The sequence below is a fragment of the Pristiophorus japonicus genome, chromosome 14 (assembly GCF_044704955.1).
Source record: "Pristiophorus japonicus isolate sPriJap1 chromosome 14, sPriJap1.hap1, whole genome shotgun sequence".
NCBI lineage: Eukaryota > Metazoa > Chordata > Chondrichthyes > Pristiophoridae > Pristiophorus > Pristiophorus japonicus.
The window spans coordinates 165754657-165768649 of record NC_091990.1 but is presented as its reverse complement, the minus strand read 5'-3'; the positions used below and the strand labels follow the sequence as shown (position 1 = coordinate 165768649).

The 13993-nt window shown below is 48.2% G+C and overlaps 1 protein-coding gene across 4 annotated transcripts in view; it reads left to right on the top strand.

The window, feature by feature from the left end:
• Positions 1-13993, top strand: part of LOC139280197 (sperm-specific sodium:proton exchanger-like) — a 654445-nt gene that overhangs the window by 144249 nt on the left and 496203 nt on the right. For all 4 annotated transcript variants that reach the window (XM_070899784.1, XM_070899786.1, XM_070899785.1 and 1 more), the window contains one exon: positions 8651-8750. In XM_070899784.1, coding sequence (XP_070755885.1) covers positions 8651-8750 — 100 coding nt within the window. The remainder of the gene's footprint in view (positions 1-8650; positions 8751-13993) is intronic.

Below are 13993 nucleotides of genomic sequence, written 5' to 3'. Positions count from 1 at the left end.
TATGAGGGCCTAGATAAAGTGGATAGAAAGGACCTAGTTCCTCCAGCAGAGAGATCAATAACCAAGGAGCATAGATTTAAAGTAAGTGGTGGAAGGATTAGAGGGGAGTTGAGGAGAACGTTTTTCACCCAGAGGGTGGTAGGGGTCTGGAACTCACTGCCTGAAAGGGTGGTAGAGGCAGAAATCATCATCACATTTAAAAAGTACTTGGATGTGCACTTGAAGTGCCGTAACCGACAGGGCTACGGACCTAGAGCTGGAAAGTGGGATTAGGCTGGATAGCTCTTTTTGTGGCCGGTACAGCCATGACGGGTTGAATGGCCTCCTTCTGTGCTATAAATTTTTATGATTCTGCAATAGGCAACGTTGATATTTTTCCACGTTCTATCTTAGAAATTCCACCTCCCTAAGTCATATTTTTATAAATACATGGGAATCTAACATTTTTGTTTCAACATTATGCCAAAGTAAAAAAATATATATAAGTAACATCACTTGAATAACCTATTTTGACCAAAGATATACTATAACATTTGAAGCTCTGCTGGAAACATTTAGGAAACATTGTAGTCAAATCATGTATAAGGACTTTTAATTTTATTCTTAACATTTTATTTAATATATTATATTAATCCTAAGCGTACTTTAAGGACAAAATACCTATGATATAAACCAGATGCTTGTTAAAAAGTAATTGTAAATTTTGTAGAAACTCAATAAAAAAGCAAGAGCAAGAGGGATCTGGAAAATTCAACGATCTTGCAAATCCATCATTCTGATGTAGGATCTAATTTGTATTACAAAAAGTCACGTAATCCTGAATCATCTTATACTAACTGTTTAGAAATCACTGGTTAGGCCTTGGCTCTAAAATTTTGGGCGCCACACTATAGGAAGGATGTCTAGGCCTTGGAGAGGGTGCAGAGGAGATTTACCAGAATGTTATGTGGAGAGTCTAGGGGAACATAAGAACATAGGAAATAGGAGCAGGAGTCGGCCATTTGGCCCCTCGAGCCTGCTCCGCCATTTAATAAGATCATGGCTGATCTGATCTTGGCTTCAACTCCACTTCCCTGCCCGCTCCCCATAACTCTTGATTCCCTTATCGTTCAAAAATCTGTCTATCTCCACCTTAAATATATTCAATGACCCAGCCTCCACAGCTCTCTGGGGTCGAGAATTCCAAACATTCATGACACTCTGAGAGAAGAAATTCCTCCGTTTTAAATGGGCGACCCCTTATTCTGAAACTATGTCCCCTAGTTCTAGATACCCCCATGAGGGGAAACATCCTCTCTGCATCTGCCCTGTCAAGCCCCCTCAGAATCTTATACGTTTTAATAAGATCACCTCTCATTCTTCTAAACTCCAATGAGTATAGGCCCAACCTGCTCAACCTTTCTTCATAAGATAACCCCTTCATCTCATGAATCAACTTCGTGAACCTTCTCTGAACTGCATCCAATGCAAGTATATCCCTCCTTAAATAAGGAGACCAAAACTGTACACAATACTTCAGGTGTGGTCTCACCAATGCCCTGTATAATTGGAGCAGGCCCCTCTGCACTGCAGCATTTTGTAATCTCTCCCCATTAAAAAATTTTTTTTTTTCCTGCCCCCAAAAGTGGATATCCTCACATTTTCCCACATTATGGGCCCAAATTTCCCCAGGAGTTGCTCCGTTTTTTTTGGAGCAACTTGATTTTTCTGGAGTATCTTTTTAGTTGCAATTCTGGCCATTTAATTTGTGCCAGTGTAAGTGAGTTAGTTAGGCTTTTTTTTGGTTTAGTTATTTTTTTCAAAAGGGGACGTTCCCAGCCACTTACGCCTGTTTTGGCCATTTAAGCGAGTTTGGCCAGCAAATAGTTGCTCCAAACTAACTTAGGCCAACGTATATTGCCACTTCTGTCCGCACAGAAAAACCTTACAGAAAAAGAGTTAAGGAATCCGCGCAAGTAACTACATTTAAAGCACTATCAAGCACCAAACAAAGCACAAAAAGTAATAAGCATTCAATAAAAAATAAAGAACTGAAGTAAATAATTAAATTAACAATGAAAGAACTGAAGTAAATCCTACCTTCAACTGAACTATGTAGCGGCTGGCCATGCGGGAGTCACTTCAGCCTGGATAGGGGAGGGAGAACGCGGCATCTAAACGGCGGGGGGCGGGGGGGTGGGGAAGGAACAGAGAAGGCTCAATGAGACAGGTTTGGGGGAGGGGAGCTGGGGGTGGTGGGTAATGAATGCGGTATCTTAACGAGGTGGGAGGGGGGATTTTTTGAGCTAGAGAGAGGCACACACACGCACAAAATATATTCGATTTGGTCAACAAAATCACGCCACAAACCAATATTGGATTGGTGCCAGCAGCTGTTGGTTGTTTGCATTGGTTCGTTCAAAGTTTGTTTTTCAGGCCTCAGCCAGCTTGGTAATTCAGCTTGAGCCAGGTCCCCATCTGCCTCGCCCACTTTTGGCCTGTTCCTTCACTTTCACACGGTGCATGAAGCCATCCCGGCTCTCTGAATGCTTCATGCGCCCCACATGCACATTAGCCCTGTTGCCGAGCATCTCCTGCCTTTGACTTGCTGGTTGACAATAATGCTTTCGGCAAGTTATGCTGTAACGATCCCAATCTTGTCATAAAATATTCAAGATACTTTAAATCAAAGCGTGCGCCCACACATAGGCACAGCCACTGAAATCATACTGCTAGGGCCATTGGGGGCCTGCTCACATGAGCGCAGCATTGGGGGAGCCCTTTTGGCCAGGGCTAGGGGCGGCATGCTTCGGGCCCCTCCCACACAGCCTGCAGAGATTTGGGCATGCATGTGCAGAGGTCCCAGCACTGTTTGCCGCCGTTCTAACCCCGGCGGCAAACCTGGGCTCTATATTCCATTTGCCAAATTTTTGCCCACTCACTGAGCCTATCTATATCTCTTTGCAGATTATTTGCATCCTCCTCACAACTTGCTTTCCCACCTATCTTTGTATCATCAGCAAATTTGGCTACATTACACTCGGTCCCTTCATCCAAGTCATTAATATAGATTGTAAATAGTTGAGGCCGCAGCACTGATTCCTGTGGCACCCCACTAATTGCAGTTTGCCAACTTGAAAATTTCCCATTTATCCTGATTCTATGTTTTCTGTTAGTTAGCCAATCCTCTATCCATGCTAATATATTACCCCTAACCCCTTGACCTCTTACTTGGCACCTTATCGAATGTCTTCTGGAAATCTAAATACACGACATCTACTGGTTCCTCTTTATCCACCCAGCTCATTACATCCTCAAAGAACTCCAGCAAATTTGTCAAACAGGAACTGGGGTTGTTTTCCTCCGAGCAGGGAAGGCTAAGAGGAGATTTATTAGAATGGTACCAGCGATGAGGGACTTCAGTTAAGTACAGAGATTAGAGAAGTTGGGATTGTTCTCCTTCAAGCAGAGAAATTTAAGGGGAGATTAATAGAGCTGCTCAAAATTATGAGGTGTTTTGATTGATTAAATAAGGAGGAAATGTTTCCACTGGCAGGTGGGTCAGTAATCAGAGGACATAGATTTATGATATTGGCAAAAGGATCAGAGGGAAGGTGAGTGTTCTTTTGCAGTGAGTTGTTATGATTTGGAATGTACTTCCTGAAAGGATGGTGGATGCAAATTCAATAATAACTGTCATGTATCCTACATGGCTACTGTTGGTACTATCACAAGGTGTGCCACCAGAGGGCACAGCAGTGGGAGACTTGTAGGTTACCTGTACAGGTGTGCCTGGCCTAGTATAAAAGGCAGGCCACCAGGTGTGATCCACACTCTGGAGTTAACTAATAAAGGACTAAGGTCACTACAGTTCAAGTACAACACACTTCCTCGTGGAGTCATTACTAGAGCATCTAAGGACACAACAATAGGCGATGAGATTACGAACTTTCACGCGAAAATGGCTACCCTTGGTATGTTGCAGCAGTTCACCGATGGTGATAACTGGGATGCCTTTGTGGAGAGGCTAGAACATTTCTTCACAGCAAACGACCTGGCAGGAGATGACCCGGCCACATTGGCTGATAAGCACCGAGCTATCTTGCTGACCAGTTGTGGGCCCACCGTCTATGGCCTCATTAGGGACTTGCTGGCACCAGCGAAGACAACGACCAAAATGTACAAGGAGCTCGTAACACTGATCCATGAGCAACTCAAGCCCAAGGAGAGCATCCTTACAGCCAGACACCGGTTCTATACCCACCGACGGCCCGAAGACCAGGAAGTCGCGGAGTACGCCGCAGACCTCAGGAGGCTGGCAGCACCGAGCGACTTCGGTACCCACCTCAACGAAGTGCTGCGGGACATTTTTATCTTTGGAATCGGCCATGAGGGCCTTCTTCACAAGCTACTGTCGGCGGATACCACAGTCACACTGCAGAAGGCCATCTCTGTGAGCCAGGCATTCACGACGTCGACCTGCAGCTCTAGGCTGATGTCTCACCCTCAGAACTCAAAGCCGGCAGGTACTGTGCACAGAGTGGCGCCAATTAGAGGCTGGACTATAGAACATGAACCTTCTCAGGGAAGAGAGAACAGGCACCCGAGTCCCTTAACTCAGAGTCCGCCGAAGGGGGCTAATAGAGTAGCACCATGCTGGTGTTGCGGAGGGAATCACAGGGGTCACCAGTGCCACTTTAAAGACTATGCAGCACAAAGGGCCACCTCCAGCGAATGTGTAAGAGAAATCTGACTCACTGTATCGATGAAGAGTCTGCAGATGGCCAGGAATCCAACGCGAATTATGAACCGATAGGCAGAGAGGCAGCCCAGTCCCACGGGGCGGTACATAGCATGTTTACCTGCATCACCGAGTGTTTCCCGCTGAAGATGGAAGTCGAGATAGAGGGCGTTCCAGTCTTCATGGAAGTGGACACAGGAGCGAGCCAGTCAGTGATGAATCAAGAAGCCTTTGAGAGGCTATGGGACAATCAAGCTGAGCGACCCAAGGTGGTCCCGTTTCAGGCAAAGCTGCGCACCTGCACTGATGAAATCATCCCAGCCGTTGGTAGCGCGAATGTAAAGGTACTCCATGATGGCGTGGTGCACAAGTTACCACTGTGGATTGTTGCAGGTGATGGACCAACGCTGCTCGGCAGAAGGTGGATGGAGACGATCCATTGGAAATGGGAAGACTTCACCCCTTCAGCGATCGATGCCCTCTGCGCTCAGAGGCAAAGCAAGCCCTCACCTGAGGGTGGACCCGGCACCGGAGAGCAGACCAGCACGGCACCCGAGACACAGACCGCTCAGCACGACTGCGTGGAGATGATCCAGCTGAGACGACCCGAATGCACCTTCCAGGCTCCAGTGGCAGGACTCCGGAGGAAGAAAATCGGATCCAGAGGTGACTTCCCAGCTTTGGAAGCAGAACCGGGGGAGAAGAGGATCACTGCAGTCGACATCGTGGATGGAGGAAAGATGGCACCCGAACCACGAGGTGAGGCGCTGAAGACAAAGATGGCCGTGGCCAGACCACGAGATGCAGCACTGATGGAGCAACACATGGCACCAAACAGAGAAGCGGATTGGGGTAAAGAAAGCAAGGCTCTCTAAAAGGAGGCCGGCAACTCACTACAATTAAAGGGACAGTTCCACACACGTAAGCAATGTAATATAATTGTAAGTCAGAGGAAAAAGGTGTAATTGATCATGTAGAATGAGCAACTGATTATGTAAAATGTGTAATTGATGATCTGAACTGTGCACATACAACCAGCGAGAAAAAGTTGCGCGATCGCAGTCGGACCCACAGTGTGTCCAGCATAAGTAATGAAAAGTTCTGCGATGCAGAGTTTCAACTGCACGCAGCCAATGCAGCGGGCAGACACTCATCGGGAGCACACAGGTCCAGCGATCTACCCAATGCTGTAACCTGTGTCCTGAGGACCAGAGTCATGCACCATGGAGTGTGGCCACAAGCAGCCAACACACACGAGCTGCAGAGCAAGCGACCTCAGCAGGGCAAAGGCACCGGCATCGATACCACGATCTGCTCCACTTCTCAGGCACCCGATGGCACCAACTGCCACGAGCTTGAAGGAGCAGACTGTACTAAGGCGCTGTCCCCAGACCCCATCGCCACCAAGGCCATACCCATAAATGTAGGGTCACCTGCCACAGTTCCCCCAAAGGGAACCGGCACTAGCCAGGATCCCAAACCAAACGATGCCCAGGCTAGCGAGTCAGTAGTTCCTTGTGCACCACAACAACAGCCCCGAGAGTAGGCTACTCGAGCCAATCGGGTTCCCACTGCCAGCACCGGGCACTGAGCTGCCACCAGACTGCAGGGACACAACCCAGCAGCTCCGGAACTAGTTTGTCCTCACGCATCGGTCACTGCATCGACAAGGCATCTAAAGTACCTGTCGCACTACAGAACCACAAATATAATACAAAACCCATTTTCCTGAACTTGAATGTACATAAATGCTAGGAGCCCCCGCCATAATCAATGTGGGCGGGGAGAGAATGGAGTGGTCAGGGACAGACCCACAAACAGCAACCACCAGCACGCTACTGCACCAACCACTCACCCCGGATTGAAATGACCTGCCAAGGGTCAACCAGACAGAGCCCACATAGAGCTAAGCCCAGAGCACAGTCAATGCAGAGGTGATTTGCACTAAAGGTTCAGGGGAGAGTGATGTCATGTATCCTACATGGCTACTGTTGATACTGTCACAAGGTGTCCACCAGAGGGCATAGCAGTGGGAGACTTGTAGGTTATCTGTACAGGTGTGCCTGGCCTAGTATAAAAGGCAGGCCACCAAGTGTGATCCTCACTCTGGAGTTAACAAATAAAGGACTACGGTTACAACAGTTCAAGTACAACACATTGCCTCGTGGAGTCATTATTAGAGCATCTGAGGACACAACAGTAACTTTCAAAAAGGAATTGGATCTGCACATGAAAAGGTAAAATTTGCATATCACTTGACCACAGACTCCGTTTTCTGCCGCCATATTTATTATGCCAGCCACTGGGTTTTGTTAGATGTTTTTGTTAGCCAATCAACTTTACAAATACTGAAATATACGTTATATTACCAAATTTATTGTCCCCCTATATGCCTACATCATTTTACTTGGCCATTTAACTTTAAGTGCTCACCATAAACTCTGGTCAAGATTAATTTAAAGGGACATAAACACGATTTTCAACTCCCTCTGACAAATTCAAAATGCTATGTGCAATGTGGGCTAGAACCTCGTGCGCACAATATAAATTAAGTTGAGTCTGCAAAATTAAGTATGGTGAACACACAAATGATTGGGAGGGTGCTAATAAATGCAGTGTCTGACTGTCGTCTGATTAGAGCCTGATTGTAAATCAATCCCACTGTATACAATGGTACTCTGATGTAGCACATAGATAGATGTTGCTTCATATGTGCATCCACGTTTCAGAAGAAATTGTGCACCCTAATATCTGCAATCTATTTCATTCAGCCACGGACAGACATTGGATTTCGAGGCCTAATGTAAGGTTGAACTTCTGTTGGAAAATTCATGGGGAAGTTATAGTGTACACAGCACATATCAAATCCTGGACTGTTGTCCGTTTCAGGTTTTATACAGGAGTTACTGTGCCAGCTCCTGGACACCTATTTAAGGAATCTTAATGAAGGTGAAGTAGTTGAACTAGTGAGATTTGGCTGCTCTACATTATGATTTTCTTTCCTTACATTTATGCAATTGTGGATTTAAATCAGTATGCAAATTATAGTACAGGTGCAGCGTCGAGAATCTGGAGTTCTGGAATCTGGAATGCCCCGGAATCCGGATTCCGGATTGATCGGTGGCACGGTCGTCCTGAATCCATAAAATGTTCCAGAATCCGGACCTGATGATCCTGCCGACCTCGGGGCCCCGCCGCTGCCCGACCTCGGGCCTCGCCTCACCGCCGCTCACCTTGCCCCGCTCGCCTCACCACTGCTGCCCTTACCTTGGGATCTCCTCGCTGGCCCGCCCAACGACCTCCTCGGCGGGGCCGGTCCGCCCGAACAGCTCCTTGACAGGGCCTGCCTGCCCAATGACAATCTCGGTGGGGCCCCGCCTGACATTAACAGCTCCTCGGTGGGGCCTGCCCACCCAATGACATCCTTGGCGGGGCCCCGCCCGACACTAACAGATCCTCAGCAGGACCGGCTCGCCCAACGACCTTCTTGGTGGGGCCAGCCCACCCGAACAGCTCCTTGGTGGGGCCTGCCCGCCCAATGACATCCTAGGTGGGGCCCCGCCCAACGATGACCACCTCTGTGGGACCGGCCCGCCCGAATAGCTCCTCAGTGGGAATAACCCCCCTCCCCTTACTTACGTTCCGAATTCCGGAAATACCCGAACTTGGGCTCGGGTGTTTCTGGATTCGTGACATCAGAAAGCAAATCGAAAGTCTGGAAAAGCCCGGAATCCGGAACGGCCTTGGTCCCGAGGGTTCCGGATTTTAGGCACAGCACCTGTACACCAAAAGCATAAAAGGGACAGACAGACTCTGATTTTCCCAGTTTTCTTAACTTACATGAATTATGTGTTGGAAAATGATGTCTTTATACCAAAAAGTGAAAATGTACCATTTGAGATGTTGATTATATGTCTGATTTATTTTCAGGTGAATGGCTTGGGATGTCAGGTGTAATATCTGTTACCTTTATGGGGCTATTTATGGATACAGTGAGTTTTAGTCCAGAGATTGAGGTGTTCCTAGTGCGGTGAGTATTGGAACTCATTTGTTGCACCTCACATATTGATTCTGTTTATTACATATTTTAAACATGATACGGAATGAAATTAATTGGGAGATTTATCATTTTGCAACAAGGTGTTTTCAGTTTGAAAGCTCATTTTTTCAGCTTTTTGGCATGACTATTTGTAACCATGGTGGCTCAGTAATCCCTGTTACTTTTCAGTGTGAAAATGTCAGAATTTGGATAGACAGGGGTGGAATTTGCTGCAGGATTTGGAGAAGGTCAGTTCCCTACTGCAATGGATTGCAACTGTTTGGCAAGGTGGCTGAGATTCCTGCTTCCCACCTGAGACAGGGTGTGAGTACCTAACCATAGCAAGTGGTACTGGCTCAGAGATGGAACTTGTGGGTAGATGGGCATCCTGCCCTGCCATACTTGCAGCAGTGGAATAGGGCAAGTAGAAATGTGAGGCCCATGTCTCTGAATTAATCAAGAATCCCTAAATTATGCTGAATGATCGTAATACACTGTTAGGCAGCCATGGTAGACAATGAAAATAAATTATATGGAAAAAAAAATGTAAACAGCTGAGGTCCCAGCCCTGAGCCCTGCGGCACCCGACTAGTCACTGCCTGTTTATCTGCAAATGAGGTGAGAGGCTGGAAACGCCCCCTTTAATGCCCAAGGGTGTCAGCCTTGGCCAGCACTCTCCTCTAAGTCAGAAAGTATGATTTGAAGATCTGCTCCAGGACAAGATCTAGGCTGATACTGCAGTGCAGTACTGAGGGAGTGCTGCACTGTTGGAGGTGTCGTCTCTCAGAGGAAACATTAAACCGAGTCTCTATCTACCCTCTCAGGTGGACATAAAAGATCCCATGGCACTATGTGATAAGTATATGGGAGTTCTCCTCGGTGTCTTGGCCAATATTTATCCCTCAACAAGCATTCGTAAAACAGATTACCTGGCTATAATCTCATTGCTATTTTTGGGATCTTGCTGTGTGCAAATTGGCTGTTGCGTTTCCTACATTACATGAACTTCTATATCCATATTCTTCTTGACGCACCTGCTGTTTGTGCCACTTAAAAGTAAAGGAGTATATTTTTACAGTTCATCTTCATAATTTTCACATTCTTGCAGATAAACAGATTGTACTTTGATTGCAAGGAACAGCTCATACAATACAATATTGTATTCTTTGCATTGGAAAAGTAACACACATTGAATATCTTAATTCTTCACTGGCACAATTTATTCAGTGTTGGGAGAATGTTAAGTTTTATAATGTGGCTGCTTTGCTGGATAATACTTTGTAAATCTTTTCCTCTAAAAGTATCTCGTATGTACTCAAAACGCCTTTCAATTTGCTACCTGCACAATGGATCCTATTGTTGGGATAGGGAAGAAGGAGGATTTATTGAACTGATACTTTATCTGATCTAGTAGTCGTCATCATAGGCAGTCCCTTGACTTGCTTCCACTCCTAAAGTGAGTCCTTTGGTGGCTGAACAGTCCAACACGGGAGCCACAGACCCTGTCACAGGTGGGACAGACAGTCGTCTGGGGAAGGGGGGGGGGGGCGGTGGTGGCACTGGTTTGTCGCACACTCCTTCCGCTGCCTGCGCCTGACCTCTTCACGCTCGCAGCGTTGAGATTCGAGGAGCTCAACGCCCTCCCGGATGTACTTTCTCCACCGAGGGCAGTCTTCGGCCAGGGTCTTCCAGGTGTCACTGGCAATGTCGCACTTCACCAGGGAGGCTTTGAGGGTGTCCTTGTAACGTTTCTGCTGCCCACCTTTGGCTCGTTTGCTGTGAAGGAGCTCCGCGTAGAGCAATTGCTTAGGGAGTCTCGTATCTGGCATGCGAACTAAGTGGCCTGCCCAGCGAAGCTGATCGAGTGTGGATAGGGAAGAAGGAGGATTTATTGAACTGATACTTTATCTGATCTAGTAGTCATCATCATAGGCAGTCCCTCGACTTGCTTCCACTCCCAAAGTGAGTCCTTTGGTGGCTGAACAGTCCAACACGAGAACCACAGACCCTGTCACAGGTGCGATAGATAGTCGTCTCGGGAAGCTTCAATACTGGGGATGCTAGCCTGGGCGAGGACGCTGATGTTGGTGCGTCTGTCCTCCCAGGGGATTTGCAGGATCTTGCGGAGACATCGTTGGTGATATATCCAGCGACTTGATGTGTCTTCTGTACATTGTCCATGCCTCTGATTCATACAGGAGGTTGATAGGTTTGAGGGCCTGGTCTTCAAACACTCTTTTCGTCAGGCGGCCGAAGGCTGCACTGGCACACTGGAGTCGATGTTGAATCTCCGCATCAATGTCTGCCTTTGTTGATAAAAGGCTCCCGAGGTATGGGAAGTGATCCACGTTGTCGAGGGTCGTGCCGTGAATCTTGATGACTGGGGGGCAGTGCTGTGCAGCAAGAACAGGCTGGTGGAGGACCTTTGTCTTATGGATGTTCAGCGTGAGGCCCATGCTTTCATATGCCTCGGTGAATACATCGACTATATCCTGGAGTTCAGCCTCAGAATGTGTGCAGACGCAGGTGTCGTCTGCGTACTGCAGTTCAACGACAGAGGTTTGGGTGATCTTGGACCTGGCCTGGAGGCGGCGTAGGTTAAACAGCTTCCACTGGTTCTGTAGTTTAGTTCCACTCCAGTGGGGAGCTTGTGAGGTGGAGCATGGCAGCGAGGAAGATTGAGAAGGGGGTTGGAGCGATGACGCAGCCCTGTTTGACCCCGTTCTGGACGTGGAATGGGTCTGTAATGGATTCACTGGTAAGGATCACGGCCTGCATGTCGTTGTGGAGCAGGCGAAGGATGTTGACAAACTTTCGGGGACATCAAAAATGGAGGAGGATGCTCCATAAGCCCTCATGGTCGACAGTGTCAAAGGCCTTTGTAAGATTGAAAAAGACCATGGAATAGGGCTGGCGCTGCTCTCTGCATTTTTCCTGATTTGTCGTGCTGCAAAGATCATGTCCGTTGTTCCTCGTAAGGGACGAAATCCGCACTGCGATTCCGAGAGGAGCTCTTCGGCCACAGGGAAAAGACGGTTGAGGAGAACTCGAGCAACAACCTTCCCAGTGGTTGATAGCAGGGTGATTCCCCTGTAGTTGGCGCAATCGGATTTGTTCCCTGATGCGTCCTTACTATACAGTATAAATGCACACAAGGCCCATGCTTGAGAGAAGGTCAGTCTGTGACCTGTCCTTTATTTCATAGCACTCAAGTGCTGGAAGTGGGTGGAACTTCCCCTTTTATATCTGAAGGTCTAGGTTAGGAGTGTCTCCCACAAGTTCACCACCTAGTGGTCAGTGTTCTCTCAGTGTACAACTTAGGTCAGATTATACATGGGTTGCAATGCTGGTTGAATACATGACATCACCTCCCCCCCCCAAAGTCTTATTGGGATCACAGGTTGAGTCTCTCTGGTGGTTTACGCTCCCTTGTAGAGCACCTGAGTTGGGGCTCCGGTTGTTGGGCGCTGGCCTGAGTGTCTGCTGTTTGCGGTGCCTCAGGCCTGTCCGGACTGCCCACAGTGACTGGGCTCTCCTCCCTTTGGTTCCTGTGTTCGGTCACCTGTGGTGGAGTGAACTCGACATCGTGTTCTTCCTCTGCTTCTTCTATGGGGTTGCTGAACCTCCTTTTAGTTTGATCCACATGTTTGCGGCAGATTTGTCCATTGGTAAGTTTAACTGCCAGAATCCTATTTCCCTCTTTGGCAACCACAGTGCCTGCGAGCCATTTGGGCCCTGCAGCGTAGTTGAGGACAAAAACAGGGTCATTTACATCAATACATCGCGCCCTCGCATTCCTGTCATGGCAGTCATATTGTGACTGGCACCTGCTTTCGACAATTTCTTTCATGGTGGGGTGTATAAGGGATAATCGGGTTTTGAGCGTCCTTTTCATTAGCAGCTCTGCGGGTGGAACCCCTGGGAGCGAGTGTGGTCGGGATCTGTAGGCCAACAGGAGGTGTGATAAGCGGCATTGTAGGGAACCCCCTTGGGTTCTGAGCATCCCCTGTTTGATTATCTGCACTGCTCGTTCTGCCTGGCCATTTGAGGCCGGCTTGAACGGTGCCGTTCTAACATGGTTAATTCCATTGCCTGCCATGAAGACCTGGAATTCAGTGCTTGTGAAGCACGGGCCATTGTCGCTGACCAAGATATCCGGTAGACCGTGGGCGGTGAACATTGCCCGTAGACTTTCTACCATGGCAGAGGATGTGCTTGAATTTAAAATGTCACACTCGATCCATTTGGAGTCGGCGTCTACTACAGCCAAAAACATTTTCCCCATGAAAGGACCTGCGTAGTCCACATGGATGCGTGACCAAGGCTTGGCGGGCCATGGCCAGGGGCTAAGGGGGGCTTCCCTGGGCGCATTGCCCAGCTGGGCGCACATGTTGCACCTGCGAACACAAAGTTCCAGATCTGCATCTATCCCTGGCCACCAAACGTGTGACCTGGCAATTGCCTTCATCGTGACAATGCCCGGGTGCCCATTGTGGAGTTCTCTGATGAACACCTCTCTGCCCATCTGGGGCATGATTACGCGGTTTCCCCACAGTAGGCAATCGGCCTGAATCGAGAATTCATCCTTGCGTCTGTGAAATGGTTTAAATTTCTCAGGGCATGCCCTGTACGTGGCTGCCCAGTCCCCATTCAGGACACATTTCTTGACTAGAGACAATAACGGGTCTCTATTTGTCCAGACTTTAATCTGACGGGCTGTCACGGGTGAGCCTTCGCTTCCGAAAGCTTCAACAGCCATGACCATCTCAGCAGCATGCTCAGTAGTCCCCTCAGTGGTGGCTGAGTACATCGGCACAGTTTTCGGTGCCCGGTCTGTGCCGAATTGTGTCGTCATAGGTGGCTAACGTGATTGCCCACCTCTGTATGCGGGCCGATGCGTTTGCATTTATGGCCTTGTTGTCGGCCAAAAGGGACGTTAGGGGTTTGTGATCTGTCTCCAGCTCAAATTTCCTGCCAAACAGGTACTGGTGCATTTGCTTTACCGCATATACACATGCCAGCGCCTCCTTTTCTACCATCCCGTAGCCCCTTTCTGCCTGGGACAGACTTCTGGAGGCATAAGCTACCGGCTGTAACTGACCCTTGGCATTGGCATGCTGCAACACACACCCGACACCATAGGACGACGCATCGCATGTTAACACAAGTTTCTTACATGGGTCATATAGCGTTAACAGATTGTTGGAACATAACAATTTGCGTGCTCTATTAAA